At 52.9% G+C, this 14,947-nt stretch overlaps 1 protein-coding gene across 1 annotated transcript; it reads right to left on the reverse strand.

Annotated features, from left to right (window-relative positions):
* Positions 1-1,375: 1,375 nt before the first annotated feature.
* Positions 1,376-14,947, reverse strand: IVD (isovaleryl-CoA dehydrogenase). The gene is made up of 12 exons (XM_036842394.1): positions 14,739-14,947; positions 12,830-12,919; positions 12,541-12,592; positions 10,310-10,479; positions 9,281-9,374; positions 8,940-9,076; positions 7,125-7,221; positions 5,713-5,806; positions 5,145-5,226; positions 4,342-4,446; positions 4,158-4,230; positions 1,376-3,147 (listed from the first exon to the last, which is right to left on the reverse strand). Exons 1-12 carry the CDS (start codon positions 14,889-14,891, stop codon positions 3,014-3,016), a joined length of 1,281 nt encoding a protein of 426 aa, XP_036698289.1. The 5' UTR covers positions 14,892-14,947; the 3' UTR covers positions 1,376-3,013.

Below are 14,947 nucleotides of genomic sequence, written 5' to 3' on the forward strand. Positions count from 1 at the left end.
CTTGCCTGTGGAAATGAGGCATGTAGTGGGCTTCTTATAAATTAAATGTGTGCACTTGAAAGATCCATCTGCAGTTAAATCAATAAGTCGGCATATCACTTAAAGGCATGAAGTGAATTACCAAACGAAATCTCTTAAAGATTCAAAAGGAGTTTCATCCTGGAACTGGGCAGAGGGGAGGGTTTGCAGTTTTTGTTGTTGTTGTTGTTTTTAAATAAGCCTTTAAACTATCCTAGTTTAAAACCCATGTACATAAAACAAACACCACCCCCACCAGCAAAACACAAACTGGCCTTTGTTCGGAATTTCTGTCCTTTCTACTTTTTAAATTGCTAAAAGTGGCCTTTCTTGTATGAAACGATACAGATAGAGAGTAGCCGGCTTTCCACCCCCACCCCTTAATGTCCTCATTTGGCAGAAGAAAACGTCGCTGAGCCCTGTGCATCCTGAAATACGAGACTGGGAGCCTCCAGTCCAGAGCACCTTGCCTTTGCGGCCGGCGGCCGGCAGGGGTCAGGCGAGCTCCACGCAGGGCCCACGGAACCGCGCCCGAGCCCGAGCCCGAGCAGGGCTCCGCCGCTAGTGCGGCGCCTCGCGGGAGGGGGACAGAGGGAGGACCCTGGACCCTGGACCTGTCCTAGGCTGGGGGTCGCGACTAACGGTCCTGGGTTAGCCGGGCGGGGCGTGGACTGGGCGTCCGCCCCCAAATAAAAAAGAGGCGCCCTTTCTCAGCCCCAACGCCTAGCTGACGCCAGCGCTGGCTCCACGTCTGGGCGTGGCCGGTTCACCTAGCGTTTTTTCGGGTACCGTGGGCAACTCACCGGTCTTCGGGAAGCGGGCCCTGCGCAACCTTGTCACCTGCACCGGGTTGTCGGGATCAAGGAGCTAATATGTCAGTATGAGACTTGAGAGGTCTATATAGGTGAGGGATTGTCATTACCAGGTTATATGGGTTTAGAATTAGGACTCAGGCCTCTGGAGGCGTGTCCTCTAGGCCCCAGATCAGCTGTTCTAAAAGGTTGCCTGTGCCTTATAATTACCCCTGGGGATGTGATTAGGTCTGGGGCCCATCCAGGAATCTGGGTTTTTTACAGGTTGCTAAATTCTGATAAAGGGTGTGCCCAGACCACACTTGGAAAACCATTCCCTTAGCTTCTGTTGCCATCCGACGGGGCAAGCAGTAGGAAAACAAAGAGTGGGATGGTAGTCAACAGGGGAGCTGGGCTGATAGTGACCTGCCTAAAATTGGAGTGGAATGAGGCAGCCCCAGGAAGGAGTGCTGGCAGCTGGTACTGCAGAGTTGCACAATGCACATAAACAACCCCAAATTCCAAGAACCAGTGCCCCCTGCTCTCCCATCATTCATGACTCAGGCTACACTTTTTTGGCTTTATTTTATAACATTTCTATTTCACATATAGCATTGGGAGAATAATCATCCTCCCCAAGTTGGTGGCAGAGCTCCGTTACCCACACTGACTGGATGAAACATCCCATTCTGAACGTCTTCAGGCTGTTCGTTCCAGCTACACTTTATAACCAGCAAGACCACCATTTTAGCCACATTCATCTCCAACATAGTAGGGAGCAGGGTGGGGAAGTGCAGGGACAGGGCCACAAGCCCCTCAGGATAGGACTGGGCTGGGGTTGGTAAGGAGCTAGCTCCACCTGTCACAAGCATCAGGCTGGGAACAGCTCTTGGCTATAGGCCAGGACCAAAAGTCAGAACAGGCGTCACTGGGCTGAGGGCCAAGAAAACCAGTTCTCTTTTAGGGAATCAGATGGGGTGGGACAACCCAATACTGTCCCACTCTGACTGTGCTCCATCCAGGCGGCCATGTAGTAGGGCCCCAGGCTGGCATTCTCAGAACCCCTATTTCTGCTGATCTGGATTCTAGCTCCAGTCTGACCTTGGGAAAATCAAATTGTCTTGATGTTTCAAAAAACATGGGGATGGTTTCCAGAAACTTACGAGCTTCCTTCTAGCTCCAAGACTCTTACCGCTCCCTCCTTTCTGTAAAAAGTCACTGGGAGATCTGGAAAAGGGAGGTTGAGAACTCCTCTATCCTAAGGGTTGATTCCACCCCTGTGTCCCCTATCACCAGTGAGCAGGCTGAAGGGCCAGAAGCAGGACCTGGACCAGCCACTCTCCAAGGACATAAGGCTGGAGCCAGACAGAAGGCAGTAGCAAGTAGACTGCTTCTCCCCCAAAACACCAGTTTCGAAGCAGATGGGTTTGCTTCATGAAATGTTTAATACAAAATGGCAGCAGCCACTGTGCAGTTGTAACAAAATTAGCCATAGGGTGTCCAGAGAAATGTATGCAGGCAGCCTTGGCTGGAGTTGAGCCAGCCAACCCAGGCCTGCTGCCCAGTCAGCTGTGGGCTGTCACATGGCCAGGACTGGATGGTGGCGGTGGCAGCGTTGTGCTGGAGGCGTTGAGCCCCGTCCTTCACGAGCACGCTGACCTCTGCCCCACCGTGGACTCTGGGTGGCACAGGTGTTCTGAGATGTCTATTCCCAGAGCTCCACCCCAGTGGTAGGATTTCAGCTTAAAGAATGAGGGATGGAGGGGCTGCTGCAGAGGGGGTGCCCACTCACAAGCTGCTGGGAGCTGATGCCTCTAGAAATTGGCAGAAACAGAGGCTAGGTTTGGGGGGTATTTTTCCCCAGAAAGAAAAGAGGCTACCAAGTTCAAATTAAGGAGAGGGGCAATGCTTCTGGTGTACTTGAGCAGAGGGTTCCCTGGCAGAGGCTCACCAGGAAAAAGGGTGCCCACCCTGGGAGCAGGGGTGGGGCATCAGGCTTGAAGTTAGAGAGCAAGGGCGCAGAGTCACCAAAGCCCTCCCACTGAGCCCCAGAAAAGCCAGCATGCTTCCTGAGGAGTCCATGTTAAGCCGCTGCACACTTTTCCTGGGCCGGTGGGCAGGGCCTGCCTGGAGAAGAGCTGCCGCGTCTCTCCTTCCAGAGAAAGGCCTCTAGGTGCTGGGAAAGGGGATGAAGGGTCTTGGAGTTAGTGGAATTCTGCGTTGAAGGCTCTGCCGATGATTAGCCGCCTCACCTCACTGGTCCCAGCCCCGATCTCATACAGCTTGGCATCTCTCAGAAAGCGGCCCATGGGAAAGTCGTTGATGTAGCCATTGCCACCTGCAGCCATGGTTTGGGCAGAGAAGAAAGGACAACAGGAAAAGTGATGGGCAGTGGGCAAAGCAAGGAAAGCAAACAGAAGATCAAATACATAGAAATGGGTTAGGAGGAGAGACTGATTGAAGAGAAGCAGCAAAAGGTGGTGAGAGGCATCCCTGGTGGCGCAGTGGTTAAGAATCCGCCTGCCAATGCAGGTGACATGGGTTCGAGCCCTGGTCTGGGAAGATCCACATGCCGCGGAGCAGCTAAGCCCGTGCATCACAACTACTGAGCCTGTGCTCTAGAGCCTGTGAGCCACAACTACTGAGTCCACGTGCTACAACTACTGAAGCCCACGCGCCTAGAGCCCGTGCTCTGCAACAAGAGAAGCCACCGCAATGAGAAGACCGCGCACCTCAACGAAGAGTAGCTCCCGCTCGCTGCAACTAGAGAAAGCCCACGCGCAGCAATGAGGACCCAACACAGCCAAAAATAAATTAAAAAAAAAAAAAAGGTGGTGAGAGGGATGGGGTGGGGATTACCTAATTGTGGGGAGGGTGGACAGGAGGCCGGAAGTCCACTCAGAGTGCTGAGGATGCCAAGCAAAGGTAGGGGAGACCCACTGGCAGACATGGAGAAGGGGGACAAGAAACTACTGCATAGCACTTACTGGGTGCCAGGCCCAGAGAGCTGAAGTAACTTGCACAAGTCACAAAGCTGGTCAGTGGTAGAGCCAGGATTCGAACCTAGGCCGTCTGGCTCAAGCCTGTGCTCTTAAACACTATGCGGCACTTAAGTGAGGCTGTTCCACCTCTGAGGCGTCTCCTCTTCCCCATTTCCCAGTGTCCATAGGACCAGGCTGGGAGGGTGAGAGGGGGGCACTACTGCAGACAGTAGCAACTTGTGGCCTCTGGCAGTTTTCCTCTTTGCTTTTCCATGTCCTCCCAGTAACTGGGGCAGGAGGAGCCTAAAGGTGCAGCTCAGCTGAAGCACAGGTGAGGAGTGGGGAGTAGGGAGTGGGGGCCACTCACCCAAACACTGGATGCCGTCCAGGGCTACCTGTGTGGCGCACTCGGCTGAGTAAAGAATCACCCCAGCGCAGTCCTGTGGGAGGAGGTTCCGCATTAGCAGGGCCCCCGCCAGGGCCACACGGAGGGGAGGGGGCCCAGCAACCACCCCTGCCCCGGCACGCTCTCCTCTGGGCCCGGCCCTTACCTTGGCGGTGCAGTAGCCCTCATCACAGGCCTTGGCGACATTGTAGACGTACTGCCGACAGGCCATGAGGCGGGTGTACATGTCTGCCATCTTCCCCTGCATCAACTGCACACAAAGGGAGCCCACGGGTCAGTGTGCTGGAGACACGCTCCTCTCGGAATCATTCCCTAGTTACCAAAAGCAGGTCAGCAGTAGCAACCTGACAGCTGGGAATGGGGTCCAGGGGCACAGAGAGGAGGTGGGACTTGCTTAGGATGACAGACATGGTAGCGGGTCTGGAGTTAAGGCCAGAGAGCTGCTGCTGCATTGTGGACCTGGCCCTCCACTCACACGACCCTCATTACCGACCGTCCCGCGGCCCAGAAAGCGTGACTCAAAATGCTACTCCCTCCCCACAATCTGCTCGCTTCACCCTCCAACCCTACAATGCCTCATTCATTCATCTCAAACAGGAAGGGAGGTGACACGAGATGAACTGCCTGACCGCTTTCAGAGCCAGGTAGCATGCTGAGGAAGCCTGCGCCCCAAGCATTCAAACTCATTTTTTTGTTTGTTTTTGTTTTTTTGGCCATGCCACGAGGCTTGAGGCTTGCGGGATCTTAGTTCCCCAACCAGGGATGGAGCCTGGGCCCCCTGCAGTGGAAGCACGGAGTCCCAACCACTGGACCGCCAGGGAAGTCCATCAAACTTATTTTTTTGACGAAGGATAGTAAATGCCCACAGCAAGTGCCCTATTTGTTCATTTGTTAAAGAAAACCTGAACCCAGCGAAAGAGTGCATCTTAACAAAACCATTCCACTCACCTGGAAGTGGCCGATCTTCTGGCCAAAGGCTTCCCTCACGTGCAGGTAGGGAATAGCGTGGTCGAGGATGGCCTGCATGATCCTGCGGGAAGGAGAGAACACTGGCGAGGGGCCTCGCCGTCGCCCCATTGCTGGTTGGGGGGCAAATGCTAGTGTGGAAAGGCCTGGGGGGCAGCCCAGCAAGACAAGGAGCTGGCGTCCCAGGGAGGAGAAAAGGAGCGTGAGGACCCTTGTCAGCCCTGCTCAGTCACCGCACTGACTGCCCAGAAGTCAGTGCCCCTTCCCCTGAGACCAGGCGGAGTGACGGGACCCTTCGTAGAGGATTAGAGCTCAGGCGTCTTGCTTCACGTCTGAGTAACTAAGCAGGGTGGCTCCTCAGGCCTTTTGTCTGTCACCAAATCATACTTGCCTTCAATGCAAAGAAAGTAAACGTGAGAGGAAAGGTAATTTTTTGTCTCCAGGAGATAAGGTACAGGCTCCCATTGGCCCCAAGGGGAGAGCTGCAGCACCACCTGCTAAGGAGGCTACAAGAGCCCAGCTCCCCCCCACCCCCGAGCCTCACACTCACCCGAGGGGCCCACCGGCCAGCACCAGCCGCTCCAGGTCCAGCCCACTCATCAGCACGTAGACGCCCTTACTTTGATGGCCCAGGATGTTGGCAGCTGCAGGGAAAAGTGCTGGTCAGGGGCAAGGGGGCTGTCCACAGCCTCCTCACTTTTAGAAAAGTTGCTGGGTTTAGTAACGTGGCTCTCTCATAAGGCATTAAAATATGTTACCTGACCTTCAACTAGGGCTCCAGGTGAGGAAAAGGATGGAGTTTACCACTTCCAGTCAGAAGTGGAGCTTGCTAGTGGGGACATGCTCCCCTCACCCTGCCCCCAACACACACACCATCCCCAAGACCAGACACACAGGCCCAATCCTTAGATCCTCCCCTTCTCTTCTTGAGCTGCCTTGGATGGGAAAGAAGAAAAGCTAGTTTGGTCTAGAAGTCATCCAACCTCTCCCAATTTTTTTTTTTAACACACTTGTGTCCATAAAGGAACCAGAGAATTACTCTTTCCCCCAGGTTGAGTCTGCTCTGGTTAATACTACTCTCCCCCCTCCCCTGGGTGGTCCATGGAAGAGCCTGGCCAGGAGATGGGCCATTCGGTGCTGGTGACAGAAACTGCTGAACACCTCCCCAACCCGGAAGTAAGGACACTGGATGGCCTGGGGAGGTGTGGGCAGGAAGCTGAGTGCGAAGAGTTGACACCACTGACCTGTCTTTAATGCTAGTGGAGTTTTATCCTTGCCGACAAAGAAGGCTCTGCACTGATCATCCCTCCCTAGATGCTCCTTATAACTAAAGCACACTTTTCTCCGGTGGCGGATCGTGGGGGAGAGGGATGGTTTATGGCTGAGGCACAGAACCATCCTAACTGATGATCAAATCTGTGCCCTCCGTCTCATCAGTGCATGACAGGGGTGCTGGCTCTCTCATGATGTGGCACACTTTCACTTACACTTCAGGGGAGAAATACTTATAAACTGAACTGCCTTCCCTTTACCGAGTCCAGCTTCCATCAGTTTATTTAGATGTTTTTTTAGCATTGTTAATGAATACTTCACACAGGCTGTACAGGCAAATGTACATACAAGGAAGTCTGAAGGACGTGAGTGGGTAAGGGCAGATCTTACCTTTCTACTCCAGATACTGGAATACCAGCCCCAGGCACAGTGTGTGGTCCACATAGGAAACACCACCCTTCCCTGAAGCCACAGTAGGGCATACAGCTGCAGGAGCTCTGGCCGGGAAGGACAGCTGTCCAGACTGAGGCCAACACCTATGGGCCAGTGGGCAAGGGCACAGTGGCAGGCCCACTGTCTGGCCACATACCATTGGTGAGCTAACAATGGTGAGGCTCTCCAAGCCAGAGATGGGCTTTCTCAGCGTGTGATGGGGTCAGGACAGAGGCTCCCTCATTCTCAGAGACTCACCAGGAACCTCGCAGTCCTCAAAGATTAGCTCACAGGTGTTAGAGCCCCTCATCCCCAGCTTGTCCAGCTTCTTGGAGGTGCTGAAGCCTGGCATACCCTTTATGGGAATAAAAGGTGGCCCTGATTACAGAGCAGTCCCCAAGGGGGCCAAGAAAAGGGAAACCCCTGGGAAGTAACCATCTTTCCATCAAGTCCCTGTATTTGCCTGATACACCAGCGTCTACTCACCAGGCCCCCACTCTGTATGTGACCACCCCATTTCTGAAGGCACTGCCCCTAACACTCCACCCCAGCCTACCCTGCTGCTGGCTGCATTCTCCCCAGTTCTCGCGAGACCGGTTCTTTCCCAGTGAAATGCCAGATCCCTGGGGCCCTTCTGACCCTTCCTGGCTTTGGTTCCTTTCCTTGGGGGAAATCACTTCTTTTTTTTTTTTTTTAAGATTTTTAAAAAAATTTATTTATTTTTATTGGCTGTGTTGGGTCTTTGTCGCTGCACAGGCTTTCTCTAGTTGCGGCGAGGGGGGCTACTCTTCGTTGCGGTGCGTGGGCTTCTCCTTGCTGTGGCTTCTCTTGTTGCAGAGCAGGGCTCTAGGCACATGGGCTTCAGTAGTTGCAGCACGCGGGCTCAGTAGTTGTGGCTCGCGGGCTCTAGAGTGCAGGCTCAGTAGCTGTGGCACACGGGCTTAGTTGCTCCGCGGCACGTGGGATCTTCCCGGACCAGGGCTCGAACCCGTGTCCCCTGCGTCGGCAGGCGGATTCTCAACCACTGTGCCACCAGGGAAGCCCGGGAAATCACTTCTAAGACACTCTACCCAGCCCACTCAATTCCTTTGCCCCCTTGTTCCTCTGCCACCTGTACCTAATGGAGTCCCACCCGGGGTTCAACTCAACCACCTGTGTGCTCTGACCTGGACTAATCAGATGCAGAACGCGTTGGCATATGCCCATCAGAGCACTGCCAGGTGTTGCTTCCCTCTCCTCTAGGAGACGAGAGCAGCGTGACTCAACCTGGAGAGTTCCCATCTCAGCCACGCCCTTTGGGCTACTCGCTTTTCTTGTCCTCCAGTCCCATTCCGATATACTCTCCCCCTCTCCCTATGGAGGGTACTGCAAATTTTTAAAACACTCATTCATGAAACTCTACCAACTCCCCTGCCCCCATGGCCCCCCTGCCCTCCCAGGGGCCCTGGCCTCCTACTTCATGACCATTAGGCAGATGGTTCCTCCACCATCACCGTCCCGCACCCGTGCCTCTTCTCCCTCAACTCACCATTGTGCTTTGCTCACTCTCTCTCACGCATCTCACTTTCTCCCTCTCCTATTTTCTTTTCTCTTTACCAAAAAATTTGCTCAGTTCTCTCCCATTCCTAAAAGCAAACTGAAACTCCCAACTTTTCATTCTAACTCCTGCTGTCTCCCTTGTGCTTTTACTGACAAGACTTGGAAGGTGCAGTCTCCGGTCTCCACCTGCATCCTCAATCACACCTTGGGCTCCCGTGGCTGCTCTCTCCAAGTCCACCAGTGACACCCTGATTGTCACAGCTGGTGGCCTCCCTTCAGTCCTCATCTTCCTGGACCTCCAGACAGCCTGGCTCTGTGGACGGCTCCACCGTCCTCAGACTTGACCCCTCCTCCCTGAATTCCACTTTTTGGCCACCCTCCTTTCAGTCTCCATTCCTGCCTCAGCCCCATCCCAGGAAGGAGCCTTGGCAGAGCACACAACCCTGATGGTCTTTGTGATCACTTGAAGGAGGTCATCTCTGGTGCCGCTTTCAGGAGATAAAAGCCTCCCGCCATACACTCCCCTACACTCACCTTCTCCACAATGAAGGCTGTGATGCCCCGAGAAGCTGGCACAGCAGCCAGATCTGTCTTGGCATAGACAATAAGGACATCAGCATCAGGGCCATTGGTGATCCAGAATTTGTTGCCATTCAGGACATAGTGATCTCCTAAGGACAGGAAGTTGGCTACTTGCGTAAGCTGTATGGGCCTGTCTCAACCAGTCAGTTCTCCAGACCTTCTGTTGAGCAAAAAGCTGTCCAGCTGGCAAGTGCTTCTAGAAACCCAGCAGAGGCCACCTCCAATCACTGCTCCCTCACCCCGAAGGTCTGTACCTCTGCCCACTTCAGCTCTCAAATCAAGGGGAGCCTCACCTTTCTTTTCTGCTTTCAGCTTCATGGAGACAACATCGGAGCCAGCATTTGTCTCACTCATGGCCAGGGCTCCGACGTATTCACCACTGATCAGCTGCAAGGAAAACCCCAAAGGGCCTTGTTATGACTTCAGAAGTACCCTGCAGGGGCTCACTGATACCATGTCTTGCCTGGTCACATGACACCCCTTCTAACTTCTCTCAGATCCAGGCATAGGTAAAGTCCTAGAAGAGAAGCCCCATACCCACAAGCCTGAAGCTTTCTCTTCTATTCCCATTCCCTTTGCAAGGGAAGCTAGTCCTAGGCTTTCATTTCTTAAAATGCTCAGTAAATGTTGTCCAGTGACTGACTCAGGTGTTCTGGCCCTATTTTTAATTTATTTTTTGGCTGTGCCATGTGGCTTGCTAGTCCCCGACCAGGGATCGAACCCACGCCCCCTGCATTGGAAGCACGGAGTCTTAACCACTGGACCACCAGGGAAGTTCCTATTTTTAATTTTTTTGATTGAAGTATTTTATTTGTTTTTAGTGTCATATTTTAGTTTTTTATTTTTTAAATTTATTTTTCATTTATTTTTGGCTGCATCGGGCCTTCGTTGCTGCGTGGGATTTCTCTAGTTGCAGAGAACGGGGGCTACTCTTCGTTGCAGTGCGCGGGCTTCTCTTGTTGCGGAGCACGGGCTCTAGGCACACGGGCTTCAGTAGTTGTGGCTCGCGGGCTCTAGAGTGCAGGCTCAGTAGTTGTGGCACACGGGCTTAGTTGCTCCACGGCACGTGGGAGCTTCCCGGGCCAGGGCTCAAACCCGTGTCCCCTGCATTGGCAGGCGTATTCTTAACCACTGCACCACCAGGGAAGCCCTAACTGAAGTATTTTAAAACAAATCCCTGACCCCTTCCTAGCCCTATCAGTTTCAGGGTAGCAGCATGCTACAGAAAGCAAGGCTGACCAGCCCTCCCCAATGGGGGAGAAGCCTCATGGCTGGTGGTTGCACCATGCAATCAGCGTGTTTCTCCATCCCCATTTCCTCACCTTGGGGAGGTACTTCTCCTTCTGGGCCTCGTTTCCATTACGAACAATTTGGTTGAGGCAGAGGTTGGAGTGGGCACCGTAACTGAGACCCACTGCTCCAGAGACTCGGGATATCTCCTCCATCACCAGCACGTGCTCCAGGTAGCCCAGGCCGGAGCCGCCATACTGAACTAGGGGTCGGGGTGGGGGGCGCAGGGGAGTGGAAAAGGCAGCCCAGTTAAATGAGGACACTGAGAGGAATCTTACATTTATTTGCAGTAGAGGAACACTCTTATAGCACCTATTCCAAGTTCCCTCTAGCAAGGTCAACAGGCGGATGCTGTGGACCCTGCTTGCAAGCTCACAGAATTGGTTTTGCCTGCTGCTGCCTCTGGTCAGCTGAGGCATGGTTCAGAAAACAGTCATTGCAACTCCTGCTTTATCCCAAACATTTAAAAAAAAAAATTTATTTATTTGGCCACGCCACGCAGCTTTTGGGATCTTAGCTCCCCAGCCAGGGATTGAACCCAGGCCCTCGGCAGTGAAAGCGCAGAGTCCTAACCACTGGACTGCCAGGGAATTCCCTATCCCAGATGGACTTCTTAATGAAGACAAGAAGACCTGAGCACCTACTGTTTGGAAAGCTATAGAAGTGCCGACGCTGATGAACAAATGAAGCAAGAGGACCTGGGGTTTATCAGAGAAACACAAAGAGGGAAGGTCAAAGCACGAAGATGAGATACAAAGCAGAGGATGTGCATGCAGAAGCCCTGAGGAAGATGAGAGCTTCATAGCGTAGGTTTGGACCTAAAGAAGCAGGGCTGGTAATGGAACAGGAGAGCTGCAGCCTGAGAGGAAGTCTGGAGAGGGCAGAAGAGATGCTGGGAGGGAATTTCAGAACTCCTCATAAAAAATGTGGTTGTTTTCCTCGGCAGCAGATCCAAAATCAAAGAGGCTGCGTTACCTGGTGCCAGCCTTCCCGCCCTCCGTCCTGCTGTCTGGGTAAACCCTGCAAAGGCCCTCTGTGTATGTTCACTCTAACCAAGAAGTCAGGCTGGTCCTTGGCTCTAGGGAAGGGTTAGCCCAACCCGCACGACTCCAGGAAGGAAAGCCCATGGGCAGGTAACGTTAGAAACTGCTACCAGGACACCATGTGGAAACCAGAACTCATATCTGGCTTTCTTTTCAAGGTTCTCCCTGGATAGGGTTTTCATCTGATTCCTACCTGCCTCTTTCTTCCATTAACTAGCATCTGATTCAGAAGAATATTCTTTATGGGGGCTCATAAACCCCCAAGACACAGTGGGAGAAAGAGTCTTGTTTGAGAGTTCCCAGCAACCTTCCCCCTACTACTGTATGTTAAGATAGTCTAAATTAATTTTTAAGTGGTTACATCATCACTCATGATGTAACTTTGTACGATCAGCTTAAATCCCAGGAACTGTCTCCAAGTGGTGAGGGGAGGATGTAAGGAGAGAATACTGTGGTCCACCGCTACTCTAATGCCCAGTGAACACAGGCCAAAGCAGGGTGGGCTGTCCAGGCTTTGGCTGGTGAGGCCATAGGCTCACCTCTTTACAAGGCACCGCAAGCCAGGCCTGGCCTTTGCTCTAGAGGCCAACATCTGAAACAAAGCCCACCAGCTCCCTGCCCTCCCCCCCTGGAAACAAGTAGTAAGACCCACAGGGGACTCTGGACAGGCCCAGGGACAGCCTGTTAAATACATCATCTGGCCACCTCACTGTGGAGGCTCAGACAGGCATCCCTCTCCCCTACACCTCCGTCTGCTTCCAAATGAGCTCTAGGGCCAAGATGTGGGCAGAGAACACAGGTATCCCCCACAGGAACACACTGTCCTGAGTGGTACTGCCTCGATGCTACTGGTAGGGCAGAGCTTAGGGATTATGTGAGGCAGTAAGACTGAGGTACTAAGACCACTGCTTGATCTGGAGTTTTCTAAACTCCCCAGATCACCTGGGGGAACTTGTTAAGCATGCAGAGTTCAAGAGTCTGGGTGACCCAAGTGAACCACACTGACCTAAATCCTTTGCCTTGTTAACATCACTGCCTAGAGAAACAGAAGAGTTTACTCTTCTCTGGGTTGACAGTCACTGGGCACTTTCTCAGCTCCAAGTGGGAAGAGACTCTGGTTTCTCCAAGTATGATCTTTCTTCTCCTTTCCTGCTTCTTTTGGGAATGGTTTTAAAAGGCATGCAAGAAAAGTTCTCTCTAGGGAAAGAAACCATACTCACCAGGGGCTGTGACACCCAAGACTCCCAGGTTCCCCAGCTGCTTCCAAAACTCCTGCCAACAGAATAGAGTGAGTGTAGTGGGTTGTGAGAAAGCAGCCAGTCACAGGGGCCTGGCATATCTGGAACAACAAGACCCAAGGGCTTCACAGAAAGGGGCTGCATTCTTAGGGAGCTTTCATTTACCAGAAGACTGTGAGAGCTCTGCCAGGCAGGAGTGCAATTCCCAGACCATCCCAGCCCAGCTCCCAGTCTGCCCCCCGTCCCCCTCAGAGTGGGCCCCACGACTCACTCGCAGGTTCTTGAACTCATTGCTCCGATCAATCTCCTGGGCATGGGGTGCCAGATGCTCCTGAAGGAATTTAGCCATGGTCTGACGAAGCTAGAGGGAGAGAGATGGACAGATGCTGCTGAAACGGTACATAATTGCCCCTGAGGACAGCGTCTCCACTACTGAGGACACCTTCAGGGAAACGGGACACAAGTAACCTCACCAAAGAGCATCAAACTGAAACTTAGAGGCCCCACCAGTTTATGCTTCCTCAGAGATGACCTTCCCCTCTCTTTCTGAAGATTATTTATTTATTTTTATTTATTTATTTATTTGGCTGCGCCAGGTCTTTAGTTGCGGCATAGGGGATTTTTTAGTTGTAGCCTGTGGGATCTAGTTCCCTGACCGGGGATCGAACCCGGGTCCCCTGCATTGGGAGCGTGGAGTCCTAACCACTGGACCACCAGTGAAGTCCCTGAAGATTATTTCTTAAATGTCACTCCCCTACATAAATCATTCCATGGTTCTACATGGTCCTTAAAAGACAAACTCCTTATATATGTATATGTATAACTGAATCACTTTGCTGTACACCTGAAACTAACACAACATTATAAATTAGCTATGCTGCTTCTTTTTTTTTTAAAGATCTAGCAAGTCTTGCTTTTTTTTTTTTTTAAAGAGCTCCTGACTTATTTATTTATTTATTTACTTTTTATTTTTTTGGCTGTGTTGGCTCTTCGTTTCTATGCGAGGGCTTTCTCTAGTTGTGGCAAGCGGAGGCCACTCTTCATCGCGGTGCGCGGGCCTTTCACTGTCGCGGCCTCTCGTTGTGGGGCACAGGCTCCAGATGCGCAGGCTCAGTAGTTGTGGCTCACGGGCCTAGTTGCTCCGTGGCATGTGGGATCTTCCCAGACCAGGGCTCGAACCCGTGTCCCCTGCATTGGCAGGCAGATTCTCAGCCACTGCGCCACCAGGGAAGCCCCGCTTCTTTTTTTTTTTTTTTAACCATTAAAAAAAATTAAGACAAACTCCTTACCCAGGACTAGAAGGCCCTGTGTGAGGTGACCCCTGCAGCCTATCCAGCATTCCCCAGTACCTTTCTCATCCCCCACTCACTGTGCTCCAGCCACGCCCCCTTCAGTTCTTGGCACGTGTCAGGCTCCTTTTTGTCCCTGAGCCTTTGGGTAAAAGGGATTATTCAGAAGAGATTAGAAACTCCTTTTGGCAGGAAAGTTTGAGAACTAGGATTGAACACTTTCTGCCTGAGGTGATTCAGAGCTCTGTCTGCTGACTGTAAATGCAAGTGGACTTTGGGGTTCTGGGCAAGCTTGGGCACTTGCTTAGAGCCACAGGAGAATCACATTCCCCGGGAACTCCAAGCCAGTGTCCAAGTGAACAGTCTCCTTCCTCCAGGAATGGCTCTGGTTCAGCCCCATTTGTAACAACATCTTTCAAGTTTTTTTTCAACTTTGTGGTTTGACCCGATAGGTTGAAGAATTACAGCACGGACTACACGGTGCATTTCAACTCCACCCCCAAGGTGTGTATTTGAAAAAGATTCCGTGGTGATGATTAACCAGGTTTGAGAACCACAGCCGTAGACAGTATTGAGGTGTAAGAAGACTTCAGACAGATTGAGGGCCCTTTTGCCACACGCGGGTAGTCCTGCCAATCCTCCACCAAAACACCCCCCGCCCCACCATCCCCGGTCTCCCAGGAGCGTTCCTATCCTCCACTCCTCGTGTAACTCCGGCAACCAGGCCTTGCTGCCGCCACAGAGGGGAGACTGGGGCCCGCGGCCGCCCCCGCGCTGGCGCTCCTACAGCCCCCGGATCACACGCCGCGGCTGGGTGGGCGCTGGGTAGAAGAGCGCCAGGGAGACCACCGAGCACGGAAAAGGGGCCGGGAGGGGGGTCAGGCTCCCTACCTGCTTCTGCTCCTCCCTTAGCCCATTGATTGCATCGTCCACGGGCAACAGCGAGTTGGCCCGCTGGGTAATCAGGCCGGCGAGTGGCTGCAGTGGCGGCCGCGGCCTCCAGCTCGCCACGCGCCGACCCAGTAGCCAAGCTACAGTCGCCATCTCGGCCTTGCCCTGGGAGCCTGAGCCCCAGCAGCTGTGAGCGAGTCCTGCGGCGC

The sequence above is a fragment of the Balaenoptera musculus genome, chromosome 2 (genome assembly GCF_009873245.2).
Source record: "Balaenoptera musculus isolate JJ_BM4_2016_0621 chromosome 2, mBalMus1.pri.v3, whole genome shotgun sequence".
NCBI lineage: Eukaryota > Metazoa > Chordata > Mammalia > Artiodactyla > Balaenopteridae > Balaenoptera > Balaenoptera musculus.